Source organism: Chroicocephalus ridibundus, chromosome 6, assembly GCF_963924245.1.
Source record: "Chroicocephalus ridibundus chromosome 6, bChrRid1.1, whole genome shotgun sequence".
NCBI lineage: Eukaryota > Metazoa > Chordata > Aves > Charadriiformes > Laridae > Chroicocephalus > Chroicocephalus ridibundus.
In genome coordinates, this window is record NC_086289.1 from 67,133,361 (window position 1) to 67,147,132 (window position 13,772).

General features: G+C 41.2%; 1 protein-coding gene across 1 annotated transcript; it reads right to left on the minus strand.

The window, feature by feature from the left end:
- On the minus strand, nt 1–13,707 carry CCNL1 (cyclin L1). Its single transcript, XM_063337582.1, has 11 exons — nt 13,245–13,707; nt 12,934–13,008; nt 12,616–12,725; nt 6,190–6,310; nt 5,710–5,774; nt 4,289–4,388; nt 4,048–4,152; nt 3,633–3,774; nt 2,120–2,231; nt 1,878–1,976; nt 1–866 (listed from the first exon to the last, which is right to left on the minus strand). Exons 1-11 carry the CDS (start codon nt 13,506–13,508, stop codon nt 518–520), a joined length of 1,542 nt encoding a protein of 513 aa, XP_063193652.1. The 5' UTR covers nt 13,509–13,707; the 3' UTR covers nt 1–517.
- Between the last annotated feature and the right edge of the window lie 65 nt (nt 13,708–13,772).

Consider the following 13,772-nt stretch of genomic DNA (forward strand, 5'->3'; position numbering starts at 1 on the left):
GTATTTATGAAGAGTAACTTTAGTTTCAATATATTTGACATCCAACAGGCAGTAAGAAAAAAAAGCTTTATATTTTATTTCTTGTAAAAATCTTTTAACACATGCAGACTAAAACCAGTGTAAGAAAGTATCCACCATTGTTTAAACAAATAACTATACTTAAATATAAGTGTCTGCAATTGACTTGTATAAAAATAAGGTACATTTTGTTTGTTTTTTTTTTTTTTACAGAAACCCATTCTCCAGTTCTCATATCGATAAACAATACACAACTCTAATACATACAATTTAACCTGATCGTTGTTTTCCACCAATTTGATACTGCTAAGGTATTATGTGCAAAAGTTGGTAACAGTTTATTTCCCAAAAGAAAAAAAAAAATCTTCTACAATATTTTAGAAAATTAGATATCAGGTTTAAATTAATCAAATCCTAATCGGTTCCATTGTTCTCAAATAAAGAGTCCATTTACTGTAGTATATACAGGCTTAACCAGAACCCGGCGCAGGGGCAAACCTCAGCGCCTGTGCCTGCTGTGTCCCGACCGGCCGCTGCCATGGTGCTTGCCTTTGTGAGACCGCTCGAAGGAGCGCGACCTCTCCCGCCTGTCCCTGTGGTGTCCCCGCTCGTGCCTGTGCTTCTTGGCAGCGTCAGCATGATCCCTTGATTTGCTCTGCGAACGTGAACGAGATTTTTTCCTTTTGTGCCCATGTCTATTTGCACTCTTCAACTCTTCCCTGCCATGCTTGGTCTTCAGGTGCGGGGAGCCGTGGTTGTGGTGCCGGCGAGGGCTGCCGCTGTGGCTGCGGGACCGGCTTCTCGACCTTGAGCTGTATGTCCCGGACAGGCTCCGCCTATTGTTGTAGCTTACAGAGAAGTGTTACAAGTTAAAACATTTCTTCCACATGGAAGAAAAAAAAATAATAAAAAAGAAAAATCAATGCTTAGGAACTGCCTTACTGGCGGAAACCAGGGACTATTTCTCCCACAGGGATAACTGATGAATGACAGTGACTGTCCCAGAACGTGCCTTTGAGTGATGTTCCTTTGAAATCAGAAAGCCCAAAACAAACCCACACCCAGAATGCAGCGCCTGTTGTAGCTCTTTGACCTTGTCAAGAATCTTCCCCTCAACAGCAGATTGCAAATTGGTTATTGCCTTTTTTCCTTCAATGGTCTGACAGCCAACAATACTTAGGGGAACAGCGCATTGAGATCCAAGTTGGCATTTTCCAACTTAGACGTCAGTCTGAAGATTCTTTAAAAACATATATTAATAGCCAGCAGCTATCACCACATCACCCTGCACAACTCCCCCTCTTCCCAGTCACAGAAGAGCGGCAGAGTATTCAAGAGCCAGACAGTGCATCATGCAACACTGGCAAAAGAACCATTCTCTCATGCATTTGGAAGAAAGCTGCAACATATGAAACTGGCACCTATGGCACTTGTCACAACATCAAAGTGGACCGAGTTCCAAAAGACTGCTCTTTTATAACGGATTCCTTGCGGAGATCATCAAACAAGGTAAGACTACGTTGCACTCACTCACTATGTACAGTTCGGATACTGTTAAGCTTTCACATAACACCACAGCTTTTCCAGTTTGAACTATCAACGGCAGTTACCAACAGAACTGCTTCACATCAAGAGCAGAGAGCCCAAAGCCAGATCCAAGTCTCACACCTCTGCTGGGCAGCAGTTAGACACTTGTGCTGAGCACCTACAAGCTCCTTGAAGTGGCCCTACTTCTTAGAAGTTAAAAGCCCCGCTGAACTACCCCAGAGAGCTATTGACAACAAAAAAAGACAACGCCCCCCCAAACCCCTGCCCCCTCCCCACAACCCCCACCAATCAAACAAAAACTTGCTACTTACTGCCTTCTAGGCGTGTGAGATCGAGACCTTGACTTTGTTCTTGACCTAGATCGACTAGCACTTCTGCTGCTTCTACTTCTCTTGCTTTCTTTTCTCATGCTGGGGTGGGGAATAAAACAGGGTTACGCTTCTGAGGTACTCATTACTTCAATGAAGTAGCACAAAAGTAGTTCACTCTACTTCAGCTGAAGAAACCGCTTTTACAGAAGTCTTCTCTTCATCAGGAAGAGATTTTTACCTACCCATTGTAAGGGCTCTTTGAAGCTTGCTGCCTCTCTTCTGGCTCTTTCTTAATGGTTTTGGTATTCAGAGATACTGGAGTCTTCTCTTCAGTTTTTACTTCTCTCGGGGAAGCTAAGAATTAAATTTAAATTTAAAATTACGTATTTTATTCATAGGCTTTGTAATAAACATTTGTATCCTTTACACACATTTACCAGCATTTGCACAAAATATAATTGTGAACTTAATTTCATTCCACCTTTCCATTTATAGTACACTCCTAGAAGAGAGCACTGGAGTGAGATACTCATGAGGAGACACATAGTTTAAATAAAGGCCAGCTGCCGGCGGGAGCAGAGATGAACACTGTGACCTTCAAGCAAAGCAACCAGGCTCCTGTGAGATTTCACCCACTGGGGTCCAAGTGGTACAAAATAAAAGCTGCCCTTATGGCCCACAAAGACTCGAGTTGTTACCCAACAGTTAATTTCCAATACTACCGAAAGAACTAAGACTGACCAGCAAAATTATCAATTTAGTTTTTTATATTAACAGTACAAATGTAATGACTAAAACCCCATCGCTTTTGTTTAGAAGTCAGTCTGTCTCTACAGACAGCTGATAAAGCCCAGGGATGGATTCAGCTTTTCACAGAAGGGCTACTATGCAAGAACGATGCATTTCTACCTGGCCTGCTGAAAGTACGGCAGAGATCCTGCACTACGACTTACACCGCAGCTTCCTCACTCAGAGATCAGAGGTTTAATGTAAAAATACAGAAAGGCAGAAGGGCCTGTGCTCTATCCACCATCACTGGACCAATGCTCGTGATAGCCCTTAAATTTTGTTGATAGTTTCAGATCAATAACAGCATTAAGAGGTAAAAGCACCAAGACAAAACTGACTGTTCTTTGTATCATTAGAGTTCAGACAGATTTATTGGCTGGTTCAGGACATGCACTGCAACAATTTTTTCACTCTAATGCCAAGACAGCACTGTGACCTTCCCTTCTCCATTTCCTGACCACAAGCTGTCTTCTTTCACTGCACTTGAACAGCTGACAACTACATTAAAAACAAAAAAAAAAGGCAGAAAAGGCAATTTTCAGAGATATCTGTTGCAAAAGGAACCACAAAGGCTATTAGTGACCCCCCCCCCCCCCCAAACAGATAAAAACCAGGATCTCTCTTCACAACCCAGTAATGTACAAATTCTTGGGGCTAGGCATTTTTGTAACATTATCTCAAGGGTGCGTATTACTAGTGTATCACTCTCACATCTATGGCAGTATGGAGTAAGGCATCCTGTTCGTCTCTAATCCACTATTTCAAGGTATTGAAACTGTTCTTAAAATTTGTGTTTAAAAAAAAAAATTTGGCTTGCTTCTTAGCTCTGTGAGAAAGCCTAAATTGTCTAACATCTCAAGAAGCAAACCTGCATTTAACTTTTTTTTTTTTTAACAGCCTGGGACACAGAGTAAGATGACTTATCAAGTAGTATTATGCAAGTTTCCATTCAGAAAACAAGCTTACATGGTTTGGATGCAGGAGAAAAGCCGCCCAGTGTTGACAGTGCTGGAGTTCCATCCGGATTTAAGCCTTTTGCCTTCAGCTTAGCTTCCTGTAGTGCCATTTTCCTCTTCTCTACTTCTTTATCCAGGAATTCATAATTGGGCTGTTAAAGTAACAATACAGTAAGAAGGTGAGCTAATGCAATTCCTATTTTCATCTCGTTTCTGAAAAACACTCAATTATCTTTTAATCATCTCTCCAATAATGTGACTAACTGCTGCAATTTGTTCTTACACTCCCTTTTAAGGAGAAGCCACACAGTGGAGCCTTTCCAATTAGATCTGTACACAGGCATTCCCAAACGCACTTGGACAACCATGACAAAGCTCAAGCTGCACTGAACATGGAATAGGAAAAACAGACATCTCAAAGTTACCTTCTTTCTGGTATAGAGTTTAAGAGTTGTTAAACATATCTCCTGAATCTCCTCCTCGGTGGTGCCAAAGAGCAAGAACCAGTGGGGACGGGTAGGCAGTGGAATCTGAAAGTAAAACAACCAAAAGCTTAATAACAGATGACAGACCAGGTTTTTGTTTTAAATATTTTTTATTCATTTTCTTAAGCCGAAATTACTAGCAATAAAAGGGAATGCTAACTAAAGACAGACAAATACTCACCTGCAGAGCTCTAGCAGCGAGATAAATGCAAGCACATGCTATAGTCTCTGGTTGAAAGCGAACAAACACATTTGTTCGAAGGCTGTCATTCATGTAATTCCTAAAAAAAAATAATTATGAAAGGTTGGATCTCAGGTTTACAACTTTTTATTTAGAGGATAACAATACTGGAGACTCAATTGACTTTATTATTTTTTCTGTTATTATATTAAAAACTGTTTCTTTCAAATTATTGCATTTAATGTTTACATTTGTTACTTTTGTAACAAAGTTTGCACCATTGCCATTGTTTTGAAACCCCAATGCAAGTAATACGTAATGGCTACTTCCTAGGTAGGCACGTTAAGTTATGCCATGAAGTGTCCATTGAGTTAATCTAAAAAGTACTTTTCATCTGTCCAGTTGTTTGCTTTGAACACCAATGCTCCTGTATTTAAAAATCAATATGCTTAAAACTCAAATGCAAGCATGAAAGCATGGCATGTTTTTAACCTACCATTTTCCAGAGGCCAGATGCAACCTACAAAGTTCATAAAACATTGTATTTAAATCCTAGGTGTGCCTCGAGTCACATTAACTTCATCCAGAGACAGAACCATCCAATTTGCTCACTGAGTGTTGGAAAAAGACCTGGAAGTTAGTAATTGGTCTCGCACTTCATTAAGCTCCACCACCGTGGCACTGCCAAGAAACACATGCCAATAGATACATTTAAACGGCAGAGACTTCCATCAATTTCTAAGTTACTGAGCTATAGGAAAGAAATGAACAGCAGTCAGTAAGTATTGACTCTACAGGAAACCGTGCCCAATATGGCTTCTAAGTGAACATGCTGCATGCACTGCCATTTTTTTTTTTCCCTTAAAAACTCACATTTAGCCAAATGCTAAATCAACTAAATAAATGTTGGCAGAAAGTCTACCCATGTGTCCTTTAAATACACTACAGTATACAGTAGCTAGGCAACAAAAACATTTAGAAACATTTTTAACAGTTACTTCTGAAAGCAAATATACAAATCCTTTTGACACCCAGACAGAACTAGAAGATGCTGCCCGATGGATATGGACCACTTCAGTGAATCTCGGATGAGCTTGCACTGGGTTGGCTGGAGAGAAGGGCAGCCAAACAGGCCATCCCCAGGTCATGGGCTGAGGTGCAGAGGGCAGAGCTCTATGACTTACCATCATGGACTACCCTTTAATTAAAGAGTAGAAAAAAGAACAAAGTTAAATTGAGTTCTCCATTACTATATTGGAATCAAGCCATGAAAATAGTAAGCAGAAACAAGCACTAAAATATTTTAGAAGCATGTGTTTGTGTAATAACTTACATCTCATTGCTTTGTATATGGATCATCAGGCTTGTTATTTCTGCTACTATTTTCCTGGCTAGGAAAAGAATGGAAAATAACAACTTACCAGGCTGTCTGTACCAGGGTCTGATTACGTTCACATTCTAAGACTTGTAAATACATAACAATGATCTGAGGAGTAAGTGGGGGGGAAAAGAAAACAACTCTCAGTTTTAACATATAAAGCAACAGTAATGAAGTAACTACACATAATCAAACAGTGTTCCAACACAATGGTGTCTCCTCCTTTTCTAATCATACACTGTAAGCTCACATGTCATCCGACCACATTCAGACAATTCTTTATTTACTACTTTTCTACGATTTTCAAAAACAGCCACCTTCAACATTCCCCAAGGAAGCAATTTGTACCAAAGTCAACATGACTATTTGCCCAAGCACTCTGGCAAATGCATTCATGATAACTACTAAGGAATAAAGAAAAGAAATCAGGTCACTTTTACACCTGTGTTTCTCATCCCACAGCTCACAAAGATGCCATCAAGGTAGGATAATATTTGCAGTTACATTATTTTTGATAACTCACCTTATGTGGATGCTTGACATGAACACAAAATCCCAACTCCTTCAGTACCCTCCTTTCTGCTTTGATTACTTGATTTTTGGTGTTTATGTAGTTCTGATCAAGTATCAGGGGGCTTGGAGTCCTATAGTTTGCAAGAAATAAAATCAAAACTGTTTTGCATATCCAAAAATAGCTTCATCTCTGTTTTCCCTTCCAACCAACTAATGGCAACAGAAACCTGTTTTCAACTCCTGCAAGCAAGTTTAAGCATTAATCTTGTGCTGTCCAAGTTTAGATAAACTAGTTTAGTTTCTGCTTTTGACTAGCTACAGATTAGATGGCCAAGATAAAAAAAAAAATCTTTTATTTCTGTGTATGCAAACAACACCAGCCTAGCTGCTGAAACAAAATACAACTTCACAGTGAAGATCTCAAAGACCCTTTATGCTTCACAACAGAGGTGGAGAAAGGAGTGGGATACAACTACCTTTGCTAGCTAGGACAATGAAGCAAAAGTAAGATAGAACAGTTTTGTGTGTTGTTTTTTTTTTTTTTTACTGATATTACAGTAGCAAGCTGGTGCTTTATAAACTGTAGTTCCTAATGTAGTGGAAGACACGATTATTCAATCTTCAGAGGACAAGACAGCCCTGCTACTGTGATATACAAAAAGCCTAGTAAAGCAAAGAATTTAACCTCTGAAATTGTGACAGATCTGCCTGTGATGCTGAACGCTACACCCACTAATCAGTGGATATCATGTCACTTCTATTTGCAGAATAAGATTTCATTTCACGAAGAGAGATTCTTAAGCCTAGCACTATGAAGTCCCAATTCCTTACAAATCCAACACCTGAATTCTCCAAACCATTTTTTTCAGTTTTAACTAAAATAACTCGCTGTAGACCTTATGCACAAGTGTCACACTCCATTTGGTATTCTTTTCTTCGTCTGTGCTTAGACTTGACCTTTCAACATTACACATTTGTGTATTTTAATCCACTTCCTCCTAAAGACAGACCAGCTTTTTCCCTGTTTGTAATACACCTCACATATTCTACATGCCTTCCAACGCAGAAGAATTTTTTCCAACTACTTACACTCTAATAAACCACAGTCTGTTTACATGATAAACCTAGTACACCCCAAGCACTGGTGACAAATTTATTCTACGTTACCTTCAAAAAAAAAGTAATGTAAAGCTGATTCAAAACACAGCTTCTATTTTATCAAAGTATTTCACTACTAACTTGTCTTTTTTGATTCCATGCAAGTTCAACAAGTGGCCTATCAGGGAAGAGAAGTGATCCACAGAGTAGAAAAAACACTCAAAGACTCCAGGTTCCCACCCCAGGAAGAAAGGGTCAGTTTAATTACAAGGCTAGCTGAAGCGCTTCCCAACTTCAATAATCCACAATTTATGCTAAGACTTCTGCAGTCACCTGGAAGGATGCTTATTACCATTGGTCAAAGGATACAACAAGCTATACACTTCACTAATAAAAGCATCAAGTTGTATAACCATGCACTAGAAGAGTAAGCTCCCCCGGCTCTTCCCAAGGGGCTGAGAAACAGCTCCGAGGTGGTTTGAAATGAACTACTGCAGCTTCTTGTTGCCAGGAAGGACCCAGAATTCAAGTGCAAGCCTTACTACTCTGTCTCCTAAAAAAATACCATGTTTTCCATGTTATGTGGAAGTAACTTCTTTAGTTAAGGGTTACTCTCACTCATCAGGGCAAGTTTACAAAGTTTGTGATTTCAGCTACTGTAAATGTAATGCAGTCAGAATATTTTTATTTTTTTTTAATAACTTAACTAGAAATGAAAAGCTTTTAAAGCTTAAGGTAACTACTTCAGTAGAGAGAGTATGATTTTGTCTGAACGCTCAAACACTACAAAGGCTGTCTGAACACACTGCTCTGGAGCAGGAGACTGAAAGAACCAAGCTGAAGTTCTTCCAGCCAGCGAAACTGACTCACTTCCCATCAATTTCAACTAACCATACTGTTGTTTTTTTTTTTTTTTAAAAAAAAACATTTCTTCCAATATTGCTTTATACAGTTTTATCTAGAGATCACTGGCATTGACAGGATCTGCAAGGCATTGTCAGAGTTCAGGTGCCCCCAAGTTCAGCTTATCTTGCTCGCACAACACTTCTCAGAGGTGACAAATCTGGGATGAAACAGTTAGGGCAGCTATGACTTACAGTCTAAAAAAAGAAAAATCAGCAGCAGGAAAATATGACTGCATGGGATCATCCAACAACCTGTCAGGATTACTATCTTCCAGATGTCTTTGTGTTCTCTGAAAGCTATGTTAGAAAGTCAGTATTGCAAAAACACAGTAAGGTAGCTAGAAGTACAACAGGAAAGACTGTGAGCCTTACTGCATTTTAAGTTTTCACTGTCCTTCTACGGGGCCATAGGATCAGCACAAACAGTTCACACTGTGGTTGTACGTGTTCAACAGCAAAGCGACAGGAAACTCAAAATTAAGACACTCAAAAGTCTGCTTTACTCTGTTGTCCCACATTACTCCAATCACTTATGACACAGAAGTTCTAGAAACCTACAAATCTAAGGAAGCCATGAAAACCATCAGTTTATCCAGACAGCATTTCCAGAAATAGAAAGACAAATGCAGCCTTTTATCCACTTATGCAAAAACAAGGATCTGCAGAAGACTTTAGAGCACCTTCTTACTGCCAAAAGTCAGGTTCCCCACTGTATTTACGTTTACCAATTTAGTATTTTTGCCATAAGCTCCAAAGCGTTGGTATGCATAATTATTTAGAAGTTGGAAACTTCAGAGGTTTCCCTTTGGAACACTTCTTAGCTTGCTTACTGAGAAAAGAAAGAAGAGGAACATTGCCACTGCAAGTGCTGCACTTAAGTTTTCAGTCCAAGAAGTAATCATTTTTGGTCCAAGTAACAAGCCAGAGAAAAATAGTTTATAAGCTTATATATGAAATATAAGCTTCAAGCCCTATATAGCCAAGTAGTATTACAAATTCTTACTTTGAATCTGTTCTTAGAGACCAGCACTAGAGCTCCAGGCAAGACTTTACACTTAAGAACAGAGAGCACACAGTGCCCATTCTGAGCCCATTCAACCCCACAGTTGCAAAACTTCATTGGGATTTAGAGACTGCATAACAACCCAAAAGATTAACACACACTGTAATGTGTTTGTAACAATAAACAAATTGCACATATCCTTTTTTAAAATCCCTCTGACAAAAAGGAAGCCTAAGTTCTCGACACAACTACAGCTTCATTTGATGTAATATTAAAATTTGATGTCTTTGGCATATCTAATTCTTTGGAGGAAAAGTGCCCTGCATGTAGTTTTGTTCATAATGCAAAAAGTACTTCTGACAAGTACAGCATAACATCAGCATCTCATTTCAAAGAGCAGATCTCTCTTATGCCAGGCAATACGAGAGAAGAAAGCAAGTTCTATATTTGTCTCCAACATTGTAAATACAAGCATCATAGATTTATAGAACAGTTAGAAGAATACTAAATAGTGTGTATTATAACACAGGCCACTTCCAACACAACTGCATGAACCTGTTTGCTGCAACAGAAGTGAAGAACAGCTCACTGAGCATCTCAAGCCAACATTTGTGAGATTACACGACAGGAGTCACATTTGGTTCCAATCCCATGAGGACCTTCTGCAGCCTTCAGGCACATTTAAGATAAATAAAATCAACTTCAAACTACATTCTACATGTTAAACAATAGTTGCACTTTGCTCAGAACACAGATGTTTCGGCAGACAATTTTTTAAAAAGCAGTATTTTCATAATACGAGCTTTTCTCCATGCACACAAACATTTTTACATGCAGTACTACATGACATATGCTTGTGAAGGATTCAAAAGAAAATATGCTTGCCCAAAACACTTTAGCTTCTTCTTACTTCTCAGTATTAGAAATACCACCTGGCACTATAGTCTTACAAAAAGACAATTCCAATGCAATTCCCAGTTCTGCGAACACATACACATAAGGGACTGCTTACATAATGATTTATATAAATAGCTTTACAAATTCAAGACTTCTGTATCCTTGTGAAGGCATATTTTACTATGAATTCAAACTGCAATTATACAGAACCAGAAAGTGGAACTAAGAACCCAAAACTGTTTAAGAAAGACAGACAGACTACTCAAACTACTCAAACTTCATGTGCAGGTTAAGAGCTTCAGTTAACAGAAATACTAGACTAGAGGCAGAAGAAAGTACAGCAGCCTAACTGATTGTTTCAGTTCTGGGTTGTGTGTGAGAAACTAACTACAGCCTAAGTGTTAGCTTCAGATTAAAAAAAAAAAAAGAAAAGATTAAGCTAGTATTCTAAAAACCTGGACAGCAAAGAAAAAAGCTTATAACAAGATACAGGAGTTCTTCCAAATGGTTCACCAGCGGCCAACCTGTTAGTCCCCCGATTCCAGTGACCTATTCTCAGAGCACTGGCTTCTCCGTGGGGATTTTCGATACTTCACTCACTGTTGCCATGACGACAGCTTCATCTTTATGTACCACTCCACATCACCCAGGCTTTGGTAAATGTAGCTGGTCGCTGTATAGTCGGTTGCAAGGGAAAAAAGAGTTGAAGTTAATAACATGTACAGATTATTATTATGTAATTGTAATCTTGTAAAAAGTACAGAAAAACGTTTACATCCTGCTTGTTAAAAAAAAAAAGCAAGCCTGAATGTCAGACTTCAGCATTTTTAAGATTAATTTCATGCAGATTCACTCAGAATCTCAGAGCAACAATACCCATCTCTCCAGAAAAAAAATGGGCAGAAGTGCATGATTTCTCGACATGATGCATTTTAGACACCATGTAACATGCACAAGTGACATTCTGATTTGGAACAGGCTAGCTGGAAAGATTTAAGTTCACAGGTTAAGTTCAGTTTCTCTGATCCTTTGCACAACACAAAGAAACACCTAATTCATATTCTCACTGCAAAGAAAAGCACTGCATGTGATTAATTAACCTTCACTGCCTGGATCAAGGCCAAAACATTAAGAACAGCTGAACCAGCTTCAATAATTCCAGTAACTGAACTCCCTTATCACAACTATGATAAGAAACAATACCACCGAATTCACATTCGGCATAACTTCACAAAACTCTCTCAGGGCCATGAGGGATAACAACGTTAAAAGAAAAAAGAGAACAAAGCTAAGTTTCCAAGTAGAACACTGAACCATTCTTATGGAAAGCTAACTATGAAAACACAAGCACAAGGCAGTAAAAGCAAGTTTTAGATGCAACAGAAGCATAACCAGAATAAAGCCACCAAGAAACAGCTGGCTTCCCTAAGGCATTTCTACTCCTCACAACACTCAAGTTTAAACTCCTGCTGTAACCTGGTGATACAAAGCAGAGCAATGAAAGTGCGAATTTAAGCATCTAGACGAAAAGAAAATCCTTTTGTAACTATGGATTACCTTACACTGTAAGCAATAGGCCACTAAAAGTAAAGCTACTTCATCACAGCTGATGTCTCCAATCTCACAGACTACAATACTGCTGCATGACAGATTTAAAAAAAAATTGCGTTTAATAGCAACTTAGAAAGCTCCTTCTTTTCAACCACTCCTTGTTCCTTCCAATACATCAAGTTAATTTGCTTTACACACGGAAACATACATTGCTTTACACACAAAAAAAAGCAGTATTAGGCACTCACAACTGAGAACAGCTCTACAACTTAGCGGACAATTATCCAGATCTGCACACAGATCGCACTCCAACTTCACCGACACAAGCACACCGTACCATGAAAAACACAAGTCTCACTTTTTGCAATCAAAGATGCCTTCAGCTTCCAAGACACACTCCTTGTTGAAGCGGTGTCATTAAAGCTGCAAACACTGTAGACCAAACCATACTTTTTTGCAGATGCTTTCTAAAATTGCTTTTTCTAAAAGGTAGTACTACCAGCCACTGTGAAAAGTTCAGTTTCCATCTTTTGTTAACTGATACTTTATTGGCACCAAAACCACATTGGGACGGCTACGTGCTAACAAGAGAGAAGCATTAAGACTACTGAACATAGTTTAAAATCTGGAGAATATACAGCAACCCACTAATTGGCTACTCATACCTAAGACTACCTTTCAAGAACCACGAGACATCAAAAATCAATTAGCAACAGACCTAAAACTACAACCACGGACCTAAAACTAGAACCAAATACTCATGACTTGTAGCTATATAAATAATAAGAAAAGATCTACCAAGTCATCAAAAGTAACGGCAGAAGAAGTCAGCATTGAACTGTACTGCCTACATAGCAGCCAATGAGCACTCCCTTCTCAATTTTAGGTCGTTGAACTTAGCCTGGAAAAATACTGTGAATTGAAAACTGCAGTGTACATTAGTGACAGTAGATGCTTATGTTCATAACGAAGCTAATCTTACCTTTTTGCTCGTAACTGACGCAAATGATGAAACACGTTGATCACATCCCTTATACGACGAGGCGCCTCTTCAATTTTGGATGCGAGATTGATGCAGGCCATAGCAACAATCTGAAAGGAAGCCCCGTTTCCATAAGAAAATTACTTTTAATCCCGGTAAGACTAGAATCACACAACTAAAAAACATCCCGCGCCCAAAAGGCTCGTAGAGAGCAGGCTGTTAGGCGTGTGGCTGGCCAAATTCACTGGTCGCCCAGAATATCGTCAGGCGTGCTCCCCCTCCCCGTCCCCCCCCACCCGCTTCCCCGCCAGGCCTTACCTCGAAGCTGTGCTTGACGAAGGACTTCGAATAGAAGAACCGATGAAACAGCACCTGCCCCGTCGCCATCGCCACCTATGAACGGAAAGAGGGGAGGAGGAAGGACAAGGAGCGAGGAATCAGTTACGGGGCCCAGCCGCCGCCATTTTGTGTCAGGCACCAGCTGGCGCCGCCGCCCCCCCTCCCCCCCCGCCCCGCGCGGCCGCCTCACACGCCCTTCCCGACGCACCACAATGGCGGCGCCCGCCCGGCCTCCTCCTTACACCCTCCGACCCCGGCCGCCCCGGGAAGGCTCCGGGACGCGGACCCACCTGCGGCAAGCGGAGGAGGATGCCGGCCGCCTGGATGAGCTCGCAGCCCAGGATGCGCAGGTCGGTCTCGCACTGCAGGTCCAGGCCGTCCTGCATGGAGGGAGTAGGCGAAAGGCGCTCCTCGGGGATCAGCGAGTGGTCGATGGTGAGCGACACCTCCGAGTAAAGCCGGTCGCCGATGAGGATGCCCGGGGCGGCTGGAGCCGGCGGGGCGGCAACAGTGGTGGCGACGGCGGGGGCCGGGTGTGTGGCAGAGGAAGCCATGATGGCGGAGCTTGTCCGCACCCGTAGCCGGCCACGCACAGACTAGCGCGGCCCGGAGCTGTGACGCAGCACACAGCGGACCTTGCGCGCGGCACGCCGGGAAAAAAAATAGTCCCCCGGCCCGGCCCCGCCCCGCCCCGCCGCCAACGATGGCCGCCGGCCCGGCGGGGAGCGGCGGCCGGCGCCACCTCCCTCCCCTCAAACGGCGGCCGAACCCACCCCGTCCCGATCGCTGCGGGCCCCCGCGGGGGGATGAGGCGGGAG